The following is a 24,681-nucleotide window of genomic DNA, read 5'->3' on the forward strand; positions in this document are numbered from 1 at the left end:
CAAAAATTTCTTACATTTAACATGTCTTTCAAGTGAAAACAATTCGAAAAATGTATGAATTTGATAAAAACAATGAAGAAAGCAATATTAATTGTCAAGATGGATCATAGTTTGTATTCTTAATATTTTTGTATATATATAATTTTCTTGCTTGTCACGCAGCTTTAAACTGAAGTTAAAAAGGACATTAATAAATATTCCAATTTAATAAATTGACAAACAATTTAATATTACAAATGCTAATAAGTATCTTTATAAAATACTGTAAATAATTTATTGTCAAAAATATTATCTCAACCAAGATTGAAATTTAGATCTCTTGAATTTTAAGATGCCAACATGAAATTTTTTCACTTATTTATGTTTAATATATCTTCATAGTGTTTTATTGGAAGCATCGTTTTTCAATTTTTACTTTTAAAGGCTTTTTAGTAGACAATAACAGATCAATTTCCAGTTTAATTTGATGTATTTCAATGCTTTTGTCTACGTTAAATATGAATGTTCGTACCAACGTCGCTAGTAGAACTTTCAAACATATAATTGCATACTTCATACCTGAAATTTATTAATTATACAAATTAATTATAATACTTACAATACTTTATAACTCATTCATGCCTACCTATACAATTTCTTAGTCCGTCACTAAAAGGGAAATAACTTAATTGGCAATCCTTTATTCTTTCTGGGAGAAATCTATCAGGATCGAACATTAACGGATTTGACCAATATTTTTCGTCCCGTTGCATTTTTATAATTCCTATAATAATATCTGCACCTTTCGGTACAACGGCCTCCCCTAGAACGTAAATTTTTTATTAAAAAAATTACTGAAACAAAAATAAAGTACAGGGTCTTCCATTAAGAGGTTTCATTTTAACTTAATAAAAAAAAAACAATAAGTTTTTGAAAACGTTGGAAATAACAAAATGCCGCGAAATTTAAAATGAAATTTCTTAATGAAAGCTTCGGTAATAATAAGTAACATTAATATGAAGAATGATTAATTTGAAAATTATAGTGGAAACTGATACAATATTTTAATATCTTTAAATTTTAGTGTTTACGCATGCCTGTATTTGTTTATAAAGAGCAAACAAACCTATTTCTAAATCTTTCGTTACTCGTCGTATAATTAAAGGGGCAGGAGGGAAAAGTCTCATTGTCTCCTTGATAACTCGGTCCAAATAATGCATATGTTGCAAATCATCGTATTTAATTGGAGCAGATTTTGTAGTTTCCGTGCCATAAATTTCCAACAGTTCTTGATATACTTTTTCCTTTTATGACGTTAAATAAAGTATTATATATTTATATACATATAAAATATATATACAGTCAAATAATGTTTCTTTTTATCAATTGTGATTTAAATTTGATTTTATTTTAGTTATAATTGAAGCGTTGGTAATGATATATAGTGTCAATTCAAATATTTGTATATAATTCTATTAAAATTTTTAATCCAAATAATAAAAAGTATTGCTTTATTCTATATTATATGATATATTGAATTATATTATATATTCTTTTCGCGAAGAAATAATATTTATTATATCTTTGACTTGAAGAATGTCACACCTTGTAATAATTTATTTTAACCTAATAGATAATTTGTCCAGCTTGTCATGTGGGCTTGTTTTAAATAATTTCTTATTGTTTTTTTTTTCAATTTAATTTTTTTTCGTGGCTAATAAAGACTTAGTTAAGTCGAAACGTTCCTATTAATTTATATTTAAGAATTAATAAATTATTTTGAATTGTAATCTTTAATCATATATATATATGCTCTTTATTAATCTATCTTCTTTTTATTTTTGCTTAGCAAATTAAAGCTAGATATTCGAATATTTTATATTATATTGTTTACACCTCAATTATTTAACTAGTAAATTTAATTATCTTGAACTATATATAATATATATACGTATATATACACATATACATACTTGTATATTTGGAAAATTTGCTAACATAAAGATAGCAAAGTTCATCGTAACAGAGATTGAGTCACTGGCCTGCATACATAATAATTTTATTTGAATACATATTTATATAAATTATAATTGTGTTTATACCATTATACATACCGTTAATAACATTGTCATTACGTTATCGTGAATCTCTTGTTGCATGATATTTTGTTTACGACATGCATCCATTTGAATGTCGAAAAACGTTCTATCTATATTAATATAACAAAGTAAATTATGAATTAAAGGATTAATTATTTATTCAATATTGTACTGGCAAATTTTAATTTAAATTTTAACTTTATGCCCTTTATATAAAACTTAAAAATAAAAGTATAAGTGGAAATTGTTTTCCAAAAGTAAAAAGAACGTAGTAGGTACTGTAATGATTACGTTTAATTTAGTAATGTAAGTCAAGAAAAATTTCATTTTTTTTATTTAATGAATAATAGAGACAGACTTATATTTGTGTTGACCTATATTATCATAGAAAATTATTGAAAACTATTCCTACTATAACAATTCTGCTACCACGTTGCATTTTCATAAAGATAAAATTTTATACAAAAATATTAATAAACTTACAAGGTCGGTTTTTCTCATTTTCGGTTGTATTCACATTATTATTTGATTCATCTATGCGTTGCTGTATCATCTGTATAATAGATTATAATTGAATAGATAATAATGTATAATAGATTATAATGAACGATTATAATGAAATAGGTAATACAGAATATCAGTATCAAACATATATTTATCATTTACCTCATCAACCACAGAATGTAATAAATTTAAATGCTTTTTCTGTTCGCGTCCCAAAGAAGTGAGATTGAATATAATATCAAAATAATATATATGTATATTCTTTACTCTATAGGAAATAATTTTTTTCAACCTGAAATATTTTTTTATTTTTAAATCTAAATTTTTATACATGTGTATAAGATATAATTATAAAAGCGTATTTATATATATATAATCAATTGCAACTATTAGGATCATACACACACACACACACACACACACACACACACACACACAAAGAGTTGAAAAAAGTAAAACATAAGCATCAAGGAAATACAAAAAATATTAGCCTATTCTACAATAGGATCGTAAGCCGTAGCCATAAAAAATTAATCAATCAATATCGATTATTCTTTTCATATTCAACTATGATTGGCCAATTTTTTACGACTTATGACTTACGATCCTATTGTAGAACAAGCAATAGATTGAATACTGCTTACTATGGCCTGTTCAAGATAGGTAAAATTACCGAATTTTGACCTAAATGATGGAGTTTTTCTTATGCATTTTTTCTTGTATTTTCTTGATATGCTGAAATTATTAAAAATGATAATTTCAAGCTAAACTGATGAGAAAGTATTGAAAATTCTAATCAAAGATCAGATTTCAACGAAATTGTGCTGCTACTTTTAATGCGATTTTCAACATGTCCCATCAGATCAGTTTGAAATAAACTTTCGCAAATGATTCAGCACATCAAAGAATACAAAAAAAACATGTATAAGAAAGATGTTCTCGTTTCGTTCACAAATCAGATAATTTTAACCATTTTCCTTTATTTAAATGGATTTCTTACATTTGCCCTCTGATCTGTGTTACTTACACCTCTCTCATATGCTTGTGGTGCGCACGCTGATTATTCATTTGCCACGCAAGCATATGGGACCTACAGTTTTAAATGCCGGTTCTGAACGGATTTTTCAAGAGGTGTTTCTGAAGGCAAGAATATTCTCGGAAGGTTACTAGTCTTTTCCGAGAGGAGAGCATAAATCTGCTATGCTACGCTCGCGTTCTTATTCAAATAGATTTATATATAAATCTATTAATGTTAATATAATTTACATTGATTACAAATATTTAGAATTAGAAAAAATTTTAAGTACCTTTGAATTGCTGTTGAACATTGATTGTTTTTATTTGGTTCCAACTTGATGCCCATCATGCAGTCTTTACGTAATAATATATAAAAAAAATTTATTAATCAGATATTAACGTACAATCGATGCAACATTGAGTTTTATATTATTTATAAGTCTATACAATACATGTAATATAATAAATGATATATAATTTCGTAAATAAAATAGTATTTCGTTATCAAATACGTAAAAATAATGATCTATTTTAAATATGTAAAAAAAATAATTATACATATAATATATATATATAAATAAATACATTATATATATATAATATATATATAAAATAATATATATAAAAAATTAATAACATATCTTTAAAATTTTATTATTAAAATATCATAAAAGATAATTTTATACGAAACTTTTGGATTTTTTTGTACTAAAAATTTATGTACTTTTATCTTCAGATTAATAGCATAGATAAAACTGTGTGTGTTATATTATTTTAGTTCATCAAAGAAAACTTATAAAATAAAAAAAGTTAAAGAAATTTAAATTTGTATTTGTTACATGTAAAATATAATATTTTTGTAATACGTAATTTGTATCAAATTATATAGTCTTATTACCACAGGCAATTCTCCAAGTACAATTTGATATATGTTCGACATGAATAATTTCATTTTTACTTAATCCAACTTTTTCTAATTCACATGTAAGTGCTTCAGATAGTTCAACAAATGTAGTAAAAAAATTTTGCAACATGAGTGAACTAAATGTTGGTGCAGTCATTGTTCTTATTCGAGTCCATACGGGTGCTGAAAAAATTATAACAATAAAACGTAAAAATATAACTATAATAAAGAGAGAAGAAAACAATAATGAAGAAATATTCCAAGAAATTTATGGCGTTTTAAAACTTAATATCATTAAATATAATTAGGAAATATAATGAATATAAAAATAAAATCTCTGATATGAAAGTAAATATTGATAATAAAAATAATAAGTATAAATATATTAAGGATCGGTGAAATTAAAATTTATTAAACAAAAGTAATAGCTAGATTATAAGGACCTACATGTATATACTTATATTAACACATAATATAAACATTAAGACAATAAAAATGTTACAAACGTTTCAATTATAAAATCATATTATGTTAGTGTAAAATTAATTAATCAATATATAAATTAATGATATAAGCAACCATAAATTATACCTATTAGAAAGTAAAAGCCTTTCGCAAGTAAATGTGCAACAAAAAATATCGGTTACATCTGTGAAAAATCCATCCGCGTAGTAATCCGCAATGAGACAACCGGATTGTAAGTAAGCCGGTTTTCTAATAATAATCATTCTTCTTTACAATCCGGTTTTTCCATTACGGATTACTATGTGGATGGTTTTTCAAATGTGTAACCATTTTCTTTTGCACTTTTACTTATTAGGAACAACTGTGTTTTACTTTCTGCAATTATGTTTGCTTATATCATTAATTTATTAGTTCATTTTACACTGAAGACGAATGTAATATTATAGCTGAAACATTTATTACATATTAGTTTTTTTAATAAAATAAAATAATTTTGGAGTTTATGCAATTTGGGAAGTAAGCAAGAATTGTTGCGTTTATTTTTTTTCTTATTCAATTTTACTTACTGAATACAAAAAGCATTGTAAAAATTGACTTAGTATTAGAAAAATATTTTTTTCACATTTTGAATATGAGAAAAGCAACAGTTAACTTTATCACTTTGTTAAACTATATCCGTGAATTTTTCGTTGTTTTTATATGCAAATGGTTTGTTTATTAAAAGAAATTATTATTAAAGTCATGACTCTTATTTGCACTATACAGAATAGTCTACTATTTCAACTGACACAATCAATATGGAGATAACCTTCATATTTTTTTGGCGCTTCGCTATTTAGAAAAAAAGTAGCATGGTCAAAATACGTTCTCCTCGAAGTAATTTAACACTTTCATTTAAAACACTTTTTCATTTCGAAGAAAATTGATTGTATTGATTAAGGCCCGGTTGTAACCAACATTACTTGATTTTAAGCGAGACTTAAAACTCTATCTATCTCTTATTAAAACTGAAAGAGAGACAGAGACAGTTTAAGTTTCGCTTAAAATCGAAATCACGTTGGTGCAATTAAGCCTAAATGAACTATCCAGTACAGTGCAAATAAAAGTCATGACTTTTAATAATTTATTTTAATACACGTATTTTATATTAAAAAAAGAAATTTATAGATATATGTATATGTTTCACCAAGTGATGAAAGAATCAACCGTTGTTTTCTCCTGTTCAAGATAAGAAAAAAAATATTTCTCAAATACTAGAACAATTTTAATCATAATTATTTAATTTAGTAATGTAAAATTGAGGAAGAGAAAAAAGAGATCGATGTATCTAACGATTCCTGCGTGCTTCAAATCGTCTAAAATATACATACTCCTTTCAATTGCTTTTTAAATGAGAGACTAACAAAGAAATAAAATAATTAAAGATTTATTAATAATTAAAGAGTTGTAAAAAGTAAAAAGTTGAATATTTTACCCTTTCGTATATGTATATATGTATATCTTACCAGACGCAGACAGTATTCCCGCACCAAATGCTGGTAGAACAAATTCATAGGCTATACCTTTATCTATACAATTTCTGCTGTGTAAGACAGTCTGCAATGTTATAAATTATTCATTTTTATTGCATATTTGTGATGGCACGCGCGCGCACTTTTCTTTCATTCAAGTAACTAACATGATTATTTCAACAATTCTAAAACTAATTTGTGATTAATTGATATAAAATGTAATATTAAGATTATACATGTAGATATATATACATCCTTAGTAAGACACATGTTGACTATATATTTTTATAAGCGATTTTGTATACGTTTCCTAAACAATAAAGTAAATATAATATTACAAAAATATAATATTATAAAACATTAGAAACGTTTAGAAATAATATATATGCAGAGATGCAACGTTTTATAACATGTGGACATAACTTTAAAAATAAATTCAGGAATATCGTAAAAAGTTCATAACGAATTTTTGTTTTATTAATCTTATTACAGATATTTTTGTATTTCATTAATTCTAGTTATAAACTGTGTTAATGTTGCTTTTTCACATATTATTGTCTTTAAAAAAGTTAAAAACATGAAATCGCGTATGAAAATGTGTGAAGATGTTAGCACATTTTTTGTATGATACACAAAAACATTTATAATTTGAAAATAAAGTTAGACAGAATAATATATGGGACTTTTTGTATTATTTCTTTGTTCTTGAATTTATTTCTATATATAAAGTTACATTCCTATTGAAAAAATTACGTCACAAAGTTAAATGATGAAATTACACGTATAATTAAAATAAGTAAATTACAGAAATTGTTTTGATTTATTATTTTTTTAAATCACGTAATTTGAAAAATCATATGATATATTAGTAGTACTGTCCATTATGTGATTTTATATAATTATTAAATTTTAAAAAATTGAATGAAAATTGAAAAACAAATAGAAGAATAAAGAACATATCATTACATGTGACTTTTCAAATTACGTAATTTTAAAGATCACGTAATGATTATAATTGGAACAATCCGTTACGTGTTATTTGTTTTATAACTAATACATGTTTTTATTAAGTAACTATGTAACGTGAACCTTTTTGGGCATACTCACATTTTATTTTTTACGAAATATTTTATATAAAACGTATATATATAAGCCAACATGTTATTTGGATATAATATAATTTGCATAAAATAAATAATTTAAACTATTTCTAAATTATATGTAGTAGAAACATTTATATATTAGAGTAAATGATCTTTTTTTTACTTTTGCTTCATCTGGTTTGTATACTCCAATGAATAACTTGCTGCCCATCCAAACTTGACAAAGAGAAGGATAGTCTCTTGTAAAGTTAGATAAAGTTTTTATAATATCTAAAAATTTTAATACAATTTAGAAATATTTTTTTATAAGATTATATTTATTTATGTTATTATTATAATAATGAAGAGATTATACGCATACACATTTTAACTATACAAATGCATTATATTTACAATATATGTTCAAAGTTTTTATAAATATTTGTGTTTATGCATATACGCACGATTCTACTCAAATATAGTAATAAGCGGAAACTTCTTGTTCTTCTTGATTTTCTTTATACCTACTTGTATTCTACTTCTTAAGTTCTTAAATTGTTTAAAATAAAACCCGACGATTAATCATGCATTTCAAAGTACTTTTCTTACTATATCTGTATCTAGATATAATAACACGTTACAAAAAATCAGACATTATTAATTTAATTTATTTCAAAACCTTCTTCTTCTCATCTATTTTATTATGACACGTAAAGTGAGTATAACAAATTATGTGTTTTAATTACTACACATGCTGACATTTCTTAATGTTACTTAAATACATTTATATTTTGAAATACTCATAAAAGAATATTTAATTAAAACATTTAGCTATATTTAAATTCTATTGATATTATTTGTTACATATCGAATTTTATATATAATTTTTCATAAAGTTTATATTTTTTTTACAAATATCACTCAATTTTAGTGAAATAATATCTTATAATATATTAGGAATTAATTAAAAAAATAAATTATGCGTATAAATACATATTAAACTTAACCTTTAATCATTATATTCAACATAATACATCATTTAAAATTGTTCTACATAATAAACTTTATTTTAAAGTTCTTATTTAAACTTTTTTTAAATAACGTTTGTCAAAATTATATTAGGTGTTTAGAAAGTTCGTTTCAAATTTTCTAGATAAATAATTAAAATCAAAATGTTCCTTTACTTAATTCGCGAATAAGTCAGGAACAAAAAATTATAGGAACATTTAAAAGAAAACAATTTTATAGGAAAAGCTTCAAGTTTTCACAAGAAGTAGTCGAAAATTTTCGTAATTTTTTTGGAAGCACGTAAAGAGCCATAAAGTAAAAAGAAATTTTTACATCTTTTCCAGTAGTTTTTTATATGTTAAAATCAAACTTACAGGAAAATAGAGATTTCAAACTATAAAACTCTTTTTTTTTTTATTTTAATTTCATTAATTTTTTATGAAGATGTTAAATACACGATTTTGAGCTAGAACATTGAAACAAACTTTCCGAACAACCTAATATTTATATAGTTATCTATTAATGTCATTTAAGTTTAATGTGTAATCATATAAATATATAATAAAATTAGATATAAAAAAAAAATAGCAACAGCGAAATTTAAATTCAATTATTATAAATGGTCATCTTTAAAATTCTGTGTTAATTTAAAAATATTATTTGTTCTTACCTTTTTTTAAAAGAAAATGATAGAAACTGCCAATAAGTGGCAATGTTTTTGGTCCTGGTAATGAATTCAATTTTTTAATGAAAAACAGTTTTTGGTAATAATTCCAAAAGAAGTAACTGATAGCAACAATTGCCAAATAAATCGATACACTATTTCCAAACAACATTATATTAAGCAATATTAACTAATGCAAAATATATCAGTACAACTTGATATTAATCTTTCTATCAAAATAAGGATCTCGCTAACTCGGCAGAGCTTTTATTGTACATCCCCACTCAGTTAGTCCAGTAAACAGGTAATACAACAAGGTGTACGTTACATATAACATCCACATTAGTTGTAATTACCCACTCGTTGGACATTTGTAATTACATAAATATAACATATAATATAGATATATATAACATATAACATATAATATAGAGTTATGTAAACATAGTACGTAACTAAAATGTTACAGAAGTAATAATATAATAATAAATCACATTTTGTTTTTATTTTCTATGTAAAATTTTATATTTCAATTATATTCAAATCTATAATATATTGCAAATGACCAAAAAGTTTGTAATATCATTTTTGTACAGAACTGAATAAGATATAAATTCACACCGAAACATTTTTAAGCATTTTTCTTACTCATTGTTAATTATTTATATATATTCACATTGTTCTAATATCATTTATTATTGTGCAAATGGAAAAGTTATATTCAAATAAAGAAAGTTATTATATATGACATACATGAATATTTACAAGATATCTACAAATGTAAAGATGAAATGCATACCTATCTATATTTATATTTTTACAAATCCTTAAATTTTATTTATTTTTTGTCATTAATAAAAAGAAATAATAAGCATTTTCGTTGCAGAGGCCCTTATTATTATTCCACCTTCCCCTATACATGTCATAGATCGTGAAGAGTTTCCCATAAACGGCATCTAACTTCGTTTTTATTTCTTCGCACGTTTTTCCATCTACTAAAAATAAAAAACGAATCACAGATCGATATTGTTCTTTTTCCGTATCGAACAATGACTATGGCCCGTATTCAGAACGCACTTTTATCGATAAAAGCGCGCTTTTATCTCTGAAATTCGCTATAGTATACGTGACGTAAACTGATAGCATGTTAGCGCGTTCTGAATACGGGCCTATGCGTTTACATCGTAAATTTAGATCACGGTCTATATCCCAAATTCCTAAATTATTTATTAGATCCCCTGCTGTAATAGGCCAGGCTTCGGTTTTTGATGACCTGACTTAAAATAAACCGCCTGTAACTCCGATGTAAATGCGCGCTACCCGACCTACAATTATATTATATTCATTAATCTCAAATTGACGTATATGTGTCATGTCGTTTATTGGTTATATATGATTGACATATATTTCTCGTAAAGAGCAACTTGTTCTAAAACTGTTTAAACGTCGCGTCAACAACTGTTCCTGTTCCTGCTGCTGCTGTTGATCTCATGAATTAAATGTCGAATTAATCTTAGATTCGCGATTTGAATTTAGCACCGAGATCGTAATGTACTTCATTGCTTACGGTGATCTATCTTGGGTCGACCAGTATAATACATATTCTGTAATTTTTAACGCAAATTTCGTTATCATTATAATAAACGCCCGCGCTGCACTACGCGCAGCTATTAAATTATACCCAGTGAGAAATGACTATGATCAATTCGTGATGTCGATTCGACGTTAACTCGACATCTAATTGATTATTTCTTACTAGGTGATTGAAATAAAAATAGTAGGAGAAAGAATACATAAAAGTGTTTAATAAGCCAGTGATTACGTTTACATAGTTATTATAACAGTCAGCTTAATCTAAATATTATATATAGTAATTATGTAAATCGTTGAAATAAGTTTTATATAATTGCAACATAGAAAAATATCATTACGTCGTTATATAAATTTTATTAAATTAATTATATACTTATGTTCCATATACGATGTATATCATATATTTAATCAGGCGTTTACTTAATAAGTTTTTAATTATCTAAGGAGACACAAATGTAATAGAGAGATTTATATTGTATATTAGTTTCGTATATTTTTAGTTGTAATGTCTTATGTATACTTCCTCACAAACTATTTATTTTTTAACACGTGTATTCTCCAACCGATTCAAATCATATTTGAGAAATTATGATTTATTAATAAACACTTTTTATGAAAAATAAGAAAAGCATAGACAAAGCAAGGCTAATGAAAAATTCATTATATATTTTTTCGTCGAAAATACAGATAGAGAGAAAATGCTTATTAATAAAAATTGTAGGATAAGTAGGATCTCAAAGAAGAAAAGAAATAAAAAGAAAGAAATAGAAATCACTCTATTCGATTGACTCTGAGAGAGGACATGAGAGTCTTCTTCTTGTAATCGCAAAATCTTTGCGTACTACACTGCCCTCTGAAAGAAGTTGATGTCAACTATACAACAATATCCACTTTTTACGACACTACCCTGATAGCAAAACCGACTACAAAACCGTAGCCATCTGCATCCGCATTTGGCTATGGATTTGGCGACAACATTTGCTGACATGTTTTGCAGCAGATTGGTGACAAAAACCGAGCAGAGTCTATCGACACGATCTGACAGTAGATTGCGAGCAAAAACCGAACAGAGTCTGCTGACAATATTTGGGGGCTGCGTTCGGAAACATCACTCGAGTGTCTCAGTGTATCGTCTTATCCTCGTTTAACATGGGTGAACAACAGGCAGGTAATACAGACTCTGTCTACAATTTGTTGCCAATCTGCAATAAAAAATTGTCATCAATCGAACATTGTCAGCAGGTTCTGCTCCAAATCTGTTTCCGCAGACTTTGCTATTAGGGTATGGTGGAAATGATAAATCGTTGAAATTGTTGAAAGTTTTATTAATTTGATAGATTTTAGTTATTTCAGCAATTTATTTCCATCAGGAGCGCTGTAAAAAGGTGTGAATATTATTATGTAATTGACATCAACTTCTTTCAGAGGGCAGTATAGTACGCAAAGCATTTTGCGATTACAAGAAGAAGACTCTCATGTCCTCTCTTAGGTTTCTCTCTGCTAATGTTTTTTTTTATTTCAAGAGATGTCTCGTCATGGATACCAACGTGACCAGTATTTTTACATTTAATATTTATTTTTCTAGAAGTGGTATTCCGATAAGAGGTTAAGTTAATGACTTTAAAGCTTGTAGTACATACATATTTGGAATATACGAATGAATTCGGAAACGTAAAAGTGTACTCTATTGTAAAGAGACTAACGAGGTGACCAAAAATACACTCTTCTGAACAGGTATTTAGCGCATGCTTTTTTATTATTTTATCTCATTTATTACAAAGATAAATGTATAATCGTGCACGATAATAATTGATTTGATAACGTATTAATAATCTTGTGCCACGTGGTTTCTAGTATTAGAAAATGTCCACAAGTCTATAATAAATATAAAATATAATATATTTTGTACATAAATATTATATTTTATTATGCAAATTAAAAATTAACATAATAATTATAATGATTATAAAAAAAATTATACTTTTATACTGGTTTTTATTACATTCGCTTCATTCTATAATTGCTATCTTTTCTTGCGTTTTCATCTACACATACAATTATTATTTTATTGATTGATAAAATAAATTAATTTTGTTAATATAAAATAAAATTGTAAGTATATATATTATACACACCATTCTGCAGATAATTCGAATAAACGTTTAAAAAAATTTAACTTTATTAAAATTAACGTCCGCACTTGACAAACCCTTGCCTATTGAAGAAAAAGCGCATCACAAATTTACACAATGAAATCATATAATTAAGATTAGTGAAGCACGGTTGCACCAACATTACTTGATTTTAAGCGAGACTTAAGATTCTATCTATCTTGTATTAAAGCCGAAAGAGAGATAGAAATAGAGACAGTTTAATGCCTGTTTCCACCAATGCAGATTAACTTTAACTTACTGTTCATCTCTTTCGAATTTTTAGAATTAGAAAAAGATGAAGAGCAAATTGAACCGAGATTAAAAGTCAATCTGCATTGGTGGAAATTAGACTACGATCCATTTGATGCTACGAACCACTACGAACGCTTCGAAGCATTTTTTGATTGGCTAGTTAGTAAAATTCTTTCTTCTGATTGGACAATCGAAAGTTTCGAAGCATTTGTAGCGTCAAGTGGACCGCATTCCAGTCTCGCTTAAAATAATAAGGTCTGTTCTTTATTGCTGATCTTTTGCAGCAGTTCATCTTTTTTCCTTTCCCTTCTCCTGGAGAGAAAGCGTATGCATTTCAGATATATACTTCTAAGTAATAGAGCATTGAATTCTAATAAAATATTGAAATTGAGGTGGGCGGGCTCTTCTTAATATTTATCCAAACACAAATATATATATTCTCTGCTTTACAGACACAAATTTACTACTTTAAAAACAAATTTACCGCTTTAAAAACACAAGAATAATATTAAAAAATTGTGCTTTTAAAGCAGTGAAAATTTGTGTTTTTAAAGTACTAAATTAATATTTAATTACAGATAATTTGTTTTTAAAGTAGTGAATTAATTTTTGTAAAGCAAAGATTTTTATTTTTAGGAATTAATTGATATTGTACTACAGCGCATGCTCATATCTTATGCCAGCTGCACAACAGCGCAGATGTTCGTCGCGCGCGACACGCGATATCCAATGGGCATCTAGCTTTAGAATGAGAACATCGGTAAAGCTGTACGCTTATTGGATATCGCGCGTTGAACATCGCGCTGGTGTGCAGCTGTCATTAGTATTTCATAGCTGTGACAGATTTCCTAACCTGAATAGTCGTCAACTTTAACGCTTAATATCTCGGTTCGTGGAAGAGAACGATGCTTTATTTCTTGTGGAATCTTTATTTTTACGCAAAAATACATCGATTGAATCTGTTTTTATCAAAATTTGAGGTAATATTGTGAACCTTCACCGATGTAAAAAGTTATAGCAGTTTAGTTTTCATCATTTATATGTGTATCACGATTTCAACGTGTAAACATTCCTACGTGTCCTTACGCTTGCTTTGGACTTGGACGTTTCTACACAGAAGAACACGATGTAGCTTTCTTGGATTTTGGCATTTTGCGTACAGTTGAGGAGCTTGTGCTACATTTTTAGTCTTTACGCCTTGTCGTGTAAATGAGTTTAAGACTACCGACAGTACCGACTTATTGTAAAACTTCCAAAAGATTTTGTAACTGTGACAGATTTCCTAACCTTAGTAGTCGTCGTCAATTATTGTAACAATTATTATTTCGATTCATGAAGAGCGACGTTTTTTCTGTGAGATTCGTTTGTTTCGTAAAAAAACGCGTCGAATGAGTCCTTTTATCGAAATCAGATCTGGTTCGGGTAAATCGAACAATTATTCAGTTCCTATGTTTTTTCTACACTTAATTAAATCATTGATTATTATTGCCAAGACTTGTTAGACTAATGGCCGTAGCACACGCTTCATTTTGCATAATGCATACTGCACAAGAGAATTAATCAAAATTTTTTTTTCTCGTGAAATAGGAGAAAAAAGGAAGGATTCTAATTGGTTGATTCCTTTATACACTGTCCATTATGTGAAAGTTGTGCTGCACCTTAACCAAATGGCATGTGTCAAGAAAAGAAAGAAAAAGAAGCGATTATTAAAACGAAGCCATTATTTAGAAATTTGTTAGACTTTTCAAAGATATATCTCTTTAAAGTGATATTTTTGTGGTTATGTACAGAGTGGTCCACTTAAATCGATCATCTTAAATATTTTATGAAAAAAATATTTCAAATGGAACGATTTCTAGGAGGGTACCTATTAGTCACATTGTTTTTTTTTATATACGTGAAGAAGATATAAAGATCATTTCCATTTTTTAAATAGACTTACATATAATTTTTTTATATAATATAATTTCTCTAATTATTTTACATTTTAAAGTATGAAGGGGTAGAGATATAGAAAAATAATAGTTTACGAGCTATTTTATTATACCTTATTCTAGAACATATTTACGTAAAATAATAAATATCTCATAAATTATTAATTTTTTTATAATTGTACACCAATATTTTTATGAACCAAATAATAATATAAATCAATTGGCGTTAAAAATTGATAAAAAATACATGAAATTTAAATAATAAATTTAAATAAATAAATTTAAAAATACATGAAAGCATAATTGATAACATTTTTTTAAACAATTTAATAGTATATGAGATATTTAATATTTCATGTCAATATGTGCCAGAATAAAGTATAAAATATCGTATATTATTGATTTTTTAATATTTCTATCTTAAAACTTTTATAACGAATCATATTATGTAAAAAGATTAATAATTCTATTTTAAAAAGTTGAGGTGACCTTTATATCTTTTTGACACTTCTACCTAAGTAAAAAAAAAAAACAATCAGAATATGTTTTTTTCTCTTGAAATCATTCCACTTTTATTTAAAGTATTTTTTGACATTATCAAGTGAAATGTTCTAAATATTCGATCGAAATGCCAATCTGCAAATCTATATAAATTAGAGCTTTGTTTTTTGCTAACAAGTTTGTCCTTTCACAAAAGCATTAAACTATTAAATAAACTATTAAACGAAATTATTAATTATTAGAATAATTACTGTTTATAATAAATACATTTTTAAAAGTTTTTTATATTATCTTTCTTTATATTGTAATTTTTTTTTACATTATTATGCGATTATACAAGATTTCAAATTTAAAACTTTAAACTTTTAACAAGTTGTATTTTAAGATTTATAATTTGCTGATTTGATTTAGAATTCAATATAAAATTTTTACTTTAATATTTTTGTAGATGTATGTGTTTCCTGTATAACATGGTATCTCTACAGTATGATTTTGCTCTAACATGCATTTGATGCTTTGATGATATGACTAATGAAAATAATCAAGTATTATTAGAAAAAAGGGAAGGAAACAAGACTAATAAAGCAGATTTAATTGAAATAGCATTTGGGTTAAATAAAATATTCAGAGGATGAAAACTCAGATGGAAATTCTGTTCAAAATTTTATTTTAAAAAATATACAAAAAGGTATAAATCAATTGTTCGAGCAATTGAAAAGAAGCATATAAAAACGAAAATCATTTAACTCCATACGAAATTTATAAGGTGTCAAATAAATATAAACAAATAAAAATTACAGATTTTTTGGAAAGCTAAACATAAGAATTTAAATATTTCAAACTCTTCAGAAAATGAAGAGTCATGAAGGTCATTTTATAGTCAATAATCAAGAAGACACTTTCGTGCTTAATTGCGCAGGCATGAAGAAAATAATTTTAGCACGTACATTATTTAAGGCTCCTGTAATCCTATTCTGTAACTCTTAACGACAATGTCAATATTACAGTGTCATTGCGCAGATATTTCATATGGGGTGCATTCAGAAGTACGACCGCTCACTGAGGAGGCTCTGCTCTGTTTTTTGCTGTCAATCTGCTGGCAAAACTTGTCAGCAGTTTGCTGACAACATCTGATAAATACAGACTCTGTCTATACAATTTGTTGCCAATCTGCAATCAAAAATTGTCAGTAGGCTCTGCTCCAAATCTGTTTTCGCAGATTTTGCTATGAGGGATTACAAATTGCACGTAATAAAAATTAAAGTGTTATTTTTAGCTTTTAACGTCACGATTCAATATGGGTGTGGGATCACTACTCACAATCGTTTTAAATAATGTACATGCTAATTATTTTCTTCTTCACCGCTGCGCAATTAAATTATAAGAACAATGTGTTTTATTAGTTTTCGAAATCCAATCTTGTTTATTGCATTAATTTTTGATCTTGTATAACATAATTTCATATAACACAATATTTCGTAAAAGCTTAACTGCCGTATTAAGGCTGTCTGAACGTATTTTAATGTGTATAAACTTGTATTTCTATGATCTTTATACTTAAAGTTTTCAAAATTATAGATAAAATTCATAAATTCTTACAAATTTTAAATCGTCTGAAGAGAATTTTACAGAATTAATATTTATACTTTCAGGTAATGCAATTGTTATATACAATTAAAATATACTAGTTATATCAATCTCTCATGAATCAACTGTGAGAATCTTTATCTTTTAATCCACATAATATAAAATTAAAAGTTGAGCCTAAAGTATCTATAAATTAATATCTTGATTAATAAGGTATCTTCTATAAAGACAATAGTATTTTAAAAGTAAAAATTGCTTTACTAAAATGGTGCAAGAACTGTTAAATGAATCTACAAAAGAAATGCCACTAATGAATTCAGAACGAAGGAGTCATTTGCTTGATGAAGAATTTATTCGCTCGTCTGATAATCAGCAAAAACCAATGGGCAAGGTACAAATGAAAAAGCAATTAGGCCTTTTAGAAGGAATAGCTATCATATTGGGAATTATATTTGGCTCAGGTATATTTAATTAAAATTTCTAATAAATAAAAATTCAAAATAGTTTTAAAACTACAGCGTATTTTTATTTCGTGGTTTTGTACAATATGTTATATTGAATTTTCGCTAAGTTATATATGTTTGCAGGTATTTTTATTTCGCCAAAGGGAGTAATACAAGAAGTAGGTAGTGTAGGATTATCTCTGATTATATGGGTGCTATGTGGCCTGCTCTCTACGGTAGGTGCCTTATGTTATGCAGAGTTGGGCACTAGCATACCTCGCAGTGGTGGAGATTATGCTTACATTCATGAAGCTTTTGGTGCATTGCCTTCGTTTTTATATTTATGGGCCGCTAATTTAATTTTTGTGTAAGTATAAATTTCATAAATTAATAAATAATATTGATAGAAAAACAGATTTTTGTTGCTTACAGACCTACAACAAACGCTATCATGGCACTGACATTTGCTCAGTATGTCGTGAAACCATTTTTTCTTGATTGCGACACTCCGGTTTACGGTGTGCGATTAATCGCTGCACTGAGTATATGTAAGTTCTTGTTAAAAACAGCATCATTAACTTCCATATGGATTAGATTCTATGACCTATTCAATAATCCATGTTTTTCTCGAACGTCCAATGTCTCGCCTTCCTTAGGATCGCTAATTAAGTGCTATCTTTGGCAGTATCGCCAAATCCATGTGTTATAATTTACGTGTTCATATCACCTCTTTCTGTATACCTTAATTTTCTCCTCGATAACATGGATTTCTAAATCCTGTCTGACGTCATTTCTCATACGATCCGCTCTTGTTCATCCTCTAATACTTAGAAATATCATCTCTACTATTTGGATTTTCCTTTCATCTTGTGATCTCACAACCCAAGTTTCGTATCTATTCAACAATATTGGCAAGGCCATGACTTTGTAGAACTTTAAGAGAATTTTTTTTCTGCATTGGTTGCATAAAGTTTTCTCACCACCCCTTTTGTTAAAGATACAATGCATAATTATTCAAATGCAAATATGCATTTAAAGATAAACAGCCATGAATGTATTTAAATATAAATATAACTAAATTTAAATAATTTAAATATAATTAAACATATATTGCTTAAGCATGACTATTCAATTTAATATATAAAATTTACTGTGTTCATGTGTAGGTTTCCTCACTTTCATCAATTGTTATGACGTGAAAGAAACATCAAAAATGCAGAATGTATTTATGTTTGCTAAAATTGGGGCATTAGTGATTATTATTATAGCTGGATTAATCTGGCTTTGCTTAGGTACGTTTCGTACTAAATCTTTTAATATTCTTAATAAAATTATAATTATTTATAAATTAATCTTTTTAATCTATCATGTTAATTAGGACACAATGAAAATTTTGAAAATAGTTTCAAAAACACGAACACCGACCCTGGCAAAATCGCTGTTGCTTTTTACTCTGGCATATTTTCTTATTCAGGATGGAATTATTTAAATTTTATGACGGAAGAACTAAAAAATCCTTATGTGTAAGTTACAAAGATGATTAATCTTTCTATCATATTATAAAAGAAAAGAAAAAAATCAAAACTTCGATATCGATTTCACTTCTTGATTATCAAATTAATTGATTGACTTCTTAATAGAAATTTACCACGTGCGATTTACATATCACTGCCGCTAGTGACTTTAATATATGTTATGGCAAATGTTGCTTATCTAACTGTTTTAACTCCGACTGCTATGATCGCTTCCAACGCTATCGCTGTGGTAAGTAATATTTTTATTCTATGTACAAAATGTCCGATAATGATTACATCATCTACCGTAGGCAAATAGAGCGAAATAAATTTAGTATAAAAATCTTATACCATTTTGTTTTTTAGTTAAAAATAGAGATTCGGACCAAAAAATTTCGGTCCACATAACGGTCTAAAGCTAAATTCAACTTTTGGTTCTAATTTATTTACCGATTACATCCATTTGGATTTCGATCCTTTTCGGCTTCAGTTTTCAACAATTATATATCTGTAATGATCACTGTTATCACTGAAAAAAGTGAAAATGACACCAAAACTGAAGGTTGAGTAATCCTGGATCATAATCGTGATTTTACCAAGCTAAATTTTAATTCATAATGCAATTTCAGTTTGAGTTCCTGGAAAGAGAAATTAATTACTAGAAATTGTCGATTAAGCATATAACCTTTAGAAATTAATTTTTTATTAACTATTACGACAATTGTAAAATGGTACCAGGACTTTTTGACTCAGTTTAGGCTACTCTATCTACCTACAGAAGATGATGTGAACCGAACAGCTCGTGTAATAATTTATTAGTTAGACTTCAGACGTATAATCAATAGCATTGTCAAAGGTATACAAAATTTAGTCTTTTTATTAGACTTTTGGAAATCAACTTCTCGGATATATGTCCTGGATAATACCTGTAATGGTAGCTGTGTCCGCTTTTGGTGGACTGAGCGTTCATATTATGACATCATCCAGAATGTGCTTTGTCGGTGCTAGAAATGGTCACTTTCCCTCAATGCTGAGCTACATCAATATGACCAGACTCACACCTATGCCTGCCTTAATCTTTTTGGTACAATGCTAAATATGTATGCTAAAATTAAATTTCAAAGTTTTTAATCTCTCTCCTATAATAGCTATATATTTTTTTAATATAGCCTTGGGAGAACAAAAATTAAGAGCGTTCTTATTTTATACATTAAAATAAATTCTTTTCTTTATATCATAAATCGATCTTTTTGCATTTACAGTGTATTCTGTCTCTCATAATGTTATGCACGGGTGATATATTTGTACTGATTACATACTGCAGTATAGTAGAATCATTTTTCATTATGATCTCGGTAGCTGGAATTTTATGGCTGCGTTATAAAAGACCTAACATAGAACGACCAATCAAGGTAATGTACTTTATATGTGTGTGTGCGGTGTGTGTATATATATAGATATATACATATTCATATAAGTCATTAAAACTTCTCAGATACCATTATGGATACCTATACTGTTCGTAGCATTATGTGCTTTTCTGGTTATTGTACCATGCTACCGAAGACCATATGAAGTTGGTATGGGGATTCTGATCACTGTGTCTGGTATACCTGCATATTTCATCGGTGTTGCTTGGAAAAGCAAACCATTGTGGTTCCAAAATATTAACAGTTCGTAATTCTTACAAATACAGTTGATTAATTTTATTCATTATTTTTACATTTATTTAAAGTTTTCTATAGTGCTTCTCTTATATCATTAAACAATTCTCTTATTCTAAACTTTCAATTTAGTCAATGCTAATAGCAAGTGGAAATACTTTTTTATTACATATAATATTACTATTTGCGTAGTTAAGCAACAAATATAAAGTAAAAAAGAACAGAATAAGAATTTATATATAGAAAAGAATGAAAAATAGAAAGGTTCAGAATATCTTTGTTCGATTACGTATTACATTAATTTTTCTATTTTATTTTCAGTTAAAGCTACTCACGCTGTACAGAAATTATTTCTGTCTGCAAAGGAAGAACTTGAAGTCAATTAAGTAAATGGTAATTCTACTCCATCATTTAATTTAATTTAATTCAATTCAGTCGGATACGATGTTATACATTTGCCAAATTACTTTGAGATTTCAGAAAGACAAATTTATAACTTTACATATAGATATGAAAATTTAAAAAAAATATCAATCTAAAAAAGAACGGGAGCGTGTAATTTTAAAGGATACTAGATATAATCTTATTTAGTATTTCTCTGAAAATCACATAAAAGTAAAGAAGAATGAAGAGTGAAAGAATATTACGCAATGATCTGTACTGTATATAGAATTGAATAGATCTGATAATTGCATTTTATGATTTCCAATATACCAAAGTTGTGTCTTTTGTTTTTGTGTGTGCTACAGTATTATTAATATATTATTCTTTATTAATTATATTGATTAATTTGTAATACTATTATATATTTAAGAGTATTTATATAATATACTAATATATATACACTAATATAAGATTTGTAAGCAGCTTTATATTGCAAAAACTATATTTTAATTATGTCAGTATATCGCAATAGAAAATATAAACGTATAAATCACATTTATAATTACGAAAAAAAGTTGCATTGTAAAATATTCCTTTCTTGCTTATGCCTCCTATTTTCTGACTTCCTAATCTTAGATCAAGTCTGTCCAAAACTTGGTTTGTGAACCAAAACGCTTCCACCTCTCGGCCGTCTTTATATAGCGAGATGGCGGAGAGGTAAAGGCTTTTCGACTCACAAATTTTGGACAAAACTGTCCTAGATCGATTCTCATTTCAGGCGATCTTGATTTGAATCAAAGTTCATATAGTAGTTACATCAAAAATATTTCTTGAAAACAACTTATGTAAATCGTGTTTTAGCTAAAATTTGGATTTATTGCTTGTCCAAATTACAAATTAAATTATATATTAAATTTATGGTTGAAACGTGGAATTTATTCTTACAAATAAAAAAATTTAATCATTATCAAGTATTAGTACAAGATATGAATAACGAAATTTTGTAGAAATGACCAAATTATATTTCTTATAGTTTAAAACTTAGAGGTTACGTTAAATACTGACACAATTCAATTTTAAGCCAAAAATATCCATCCTGGACAGAGCTCTGACTTATAATTCTGACTTACTAGTGTAATATGAGTGGTCACTAACAACTTATTGTAAAAAGCCTATAATTTTATATCACTTTTACCAAACAACAGAGAATAGATACTGAAATAGGTAACCGAACAAATGCTTCTTTTTATTGCACACATTTGATGCAATCTTGTTAACATCATACATATGTATTAATGAATATCTTCTGGATTGAACATTCCCTGCAAACAATTATAACAAATAAGATTTTTTAAGAGAAAAGAATAACACAGTGTTGAATTGAATAATAATCTGCTATCATTCAATGTCAATTATAAATAAAATGTCATACTTTAGCACGTCTCAAGATGGAATCTTTGCTGGCGTCATATGGATGATCTTTGCTTGGAATTTCCAATACAGCGGGTATCGGTTGAGTATGACTATCAATTACATGGCGAATCATTTCAGCTACCTGCGACAAAGTATCAAATGTCAGATTAAAAAATACAAAGAAGCATTATTTTAATATTAAATAAAATTATTTTTGTTATAAACATAATATTATACAACTTAATAGATTTGTTTGCATTGCTTACACTTTTGCACTTAGAATCTTTGCTTTGACTTCCTTCTCTCTCAAAGCCTAAATATATTTCTCAATTTAATTGCAAAAATTTTTAAGAATAGCAATGCAAACAGACTTAATATTAGAATTTCAAAAACTTTAAAAATTATCAATAATCGTCTTTGTTACTTACATTCTGGTTGATAAGAATGATGTCAATGTCATCACGCTTGATAAATCGTTTGAAAGTATCCTCTATTTCGCTCACTGCTGTGTCTATAAAGATCGTTATTTTACATTAACATACAATTACGTACGTTATATAAAATATATTACCTTAATATAACTGTATATAGAATATTTTCTACAATGATTGCAATTATGACTCATTACATTTTTTTATAGAGCAAACAATAATTAAGAATAATAGATTATCTAATCAATAATTAATCAATTAATTGCTTATTTCAGAAATAATAAGGAATACTCAGTTGCTGCTTGCTAAAGCTATTATAATATATAATTAATACATACTTTTGTCAACAACCATAAAGTTAGCCTGGCGATGCTTATTTATCTCTCCAACTCCACCTAGTAAGAAGCCTACACAAGTATCCTGAAATAAGATAAATAAGATAAATGCTCAGAAGTCTTATCTTACAAAAAAACCATAGTTTTTTCAATAACTAACAAAACTAGTTATAAAAAGACATGTATAATATTTTAAGAAAGGTTATATAGCTCTTATGTGAAAAACTTGATAATTTTATTGCATATATTTAAATTTTTTAATATCAATTTTACATTAATTATGAATACTGTTCACAGTAGTTTATTCAAATCTTTTCCTTTACTAAATTGATGAATCTGATGTACTAAAAATAGAAATTTTACAAAAAAATCAACAAAGACCCTCATAAATGTTCAAAAGTATTACTCCATCAAAAACAATGTTCTTTTTCTCAGTAATTAGCAAAACTAGTAAAAAGACAAGTATATATAATAATTTAAGACGGAACTTATACTTCTGCTATAATTTAAATTAAAGCAGTGAATATGTATATTATAAGTGTAAATTTTTAATCAAATTATTCTCTGCTATAATTTGAATTACATGAAAAAATACATATGATTCAAGTTTTTTCCATAAAAACAATAAGTTCTCCCTCACAACATTGCATATAAAGCTTTCTATAACTAGTTTTAATATACTTACTGAAAAAATTTATGGGATAATACTGAATATTTACCAACAATCTTACTTAAAAAGATACAATAAGATCAAAAAATTCGTGATATTTAACATTGTAGAATTATTGAACGGAACGAGCATATACATGTGGTTTTTGCTATTTATTAGTTTTATTTAATCAATTACACATTTACATTTACACTAACCTCGTCGCCAATCACCGCTAAAAGTTTACCCTTTCCTGCAGAATGAAGTGTCATTGTGTTTGTTCTAACACAAATTAAATCTCGTGAAAAAAGCTTTCGCCAAAAATATATCCTAATATCTCTTGCACGTCAGCTGTGGTCAGCTGACGAAACGTACTCATCACATGCCGCATTGCCACATTTGACAGTGTTGCCATAACACAAAAAATTTAATAACCAGATTACTGTATCAAAAATTACCAGTTTCCGCCAAACAATTTGCAATATCCCCACGGAATTCGGGATTCCGCGTGATTGGTGCACATGACTTCTCCGGAGAGAAAAGGAAGAAAAATGAACTAGTACAAAAGTAGTAATAAAGAACAGACCTAATATGT

General features: G+C 27.1%; 3 protein-coding genes across 4 annotated transcripts; 1 reads left to right on the forward strand and 2 right to left on the reverse strand.

The window, feature by feature from the left end:
* Positions 1-385: 385 nt before the first annotated feature.
* Positions 386-2,864, reverse strand: LOC108780358 (Cytochrome P450 4d1; the record flags this gene model as incomplete). The annotated part of the gene is made up of 7 exons (XM_018548036.1): positions 386-558; positions 626-802; positions 1,106-1,283; positions 1,953-2,021; positions 2,094-2,188; positions 2,562-2,631; positions 2,745-2,864. Coding segments are annotated over 7 exons (882 nt in total), but the record flags the coding sequence as incomplete, so codon positions are not given.
* Positions 2,865-12,537: 9,673 nt separating this feature from the next.
* On the forward strand, positions 12,538-21,354 carry gb (solute carrier family 7 member genderblind). Of its 2 annotated transcripts, none has more exons than XM_018548085.1 (11): positions 12,538-12,560; positions 17,467-17,714; positions 17,841-18,063; positions 18,129-18,244; positions 18,863-18,988; positions 19,075-19,219; positions 19,337-19,460; positions 20,094-20,294; positions 20,473-20,622; positions 20,706-20,883; positions 21,196-21,354. In XM_018548085.1, the coding sequence occupies exons 2-11, from the start codon at positions 17,519-17,521 to the stop codon at positions 21,258-21,260; spliced, it is 1,524 nt and encodes a 507-aa protein (XP_018403587.1). In that variant the 5' UTR covers positions 12,538-12,560; positions 17,467-17,518; the 3' UTR covers positions 21,261-21,354. The 2 variants fall into 2 exon arrangements, with proteins under 2 accessions (XP_018403587.1, XP_018403588.1); XM_018548086.1 differs by lacking the exon at positions 12,538-12,560 and adding an exon at positions 14,181-14,211.
* Positions 21,355-21,839: 485 nt separating this feature from the next.
* Positions 21,840-24,447, reverse strand: Vha14-1 (V-type proton ATPase subunit Vha14-1). The gene is made up of 5 exons (XM_018548149.1): positions 24,305-24,447; positions 23,441-23,522; positions 23,100-23,182; positions 22,691-22,813; positions 21,840-22,580 (listed from the first exon to the last, which is right to left on the reverse strand). Exons 1-5 carry the CDS (start codon positions 24,356-24,358, stop codon positions 22,551-22,553), a joined length of 372 nt encoding a protein of 123 aa, XP_018403651.1. The 5' UTR covers positions 24,359-24,447; the 3' UTR covers positions 21,840-22,550.
* Positions 24,448-24,681: the final 234 nt, after the last annotated feature.

The sequence above is a fragment of the Cyphomyrmex costatus genome, unplaced genomic scaffold (genome assembly GCF_001594065.2).
Source record: "Cyphomyrmex costatus isolate MS0001 unplaced genomic scaffold, Ccosl1.0 scaffold70, whole genome shotgun sequence".
Taxonomy (NCBI): Eukaryota; Metazoa; Arthropoda; class Insecta; order Hymenoptera; family Formicidae; genus Cyphomyrmex; species Cyphomyrmex costatus.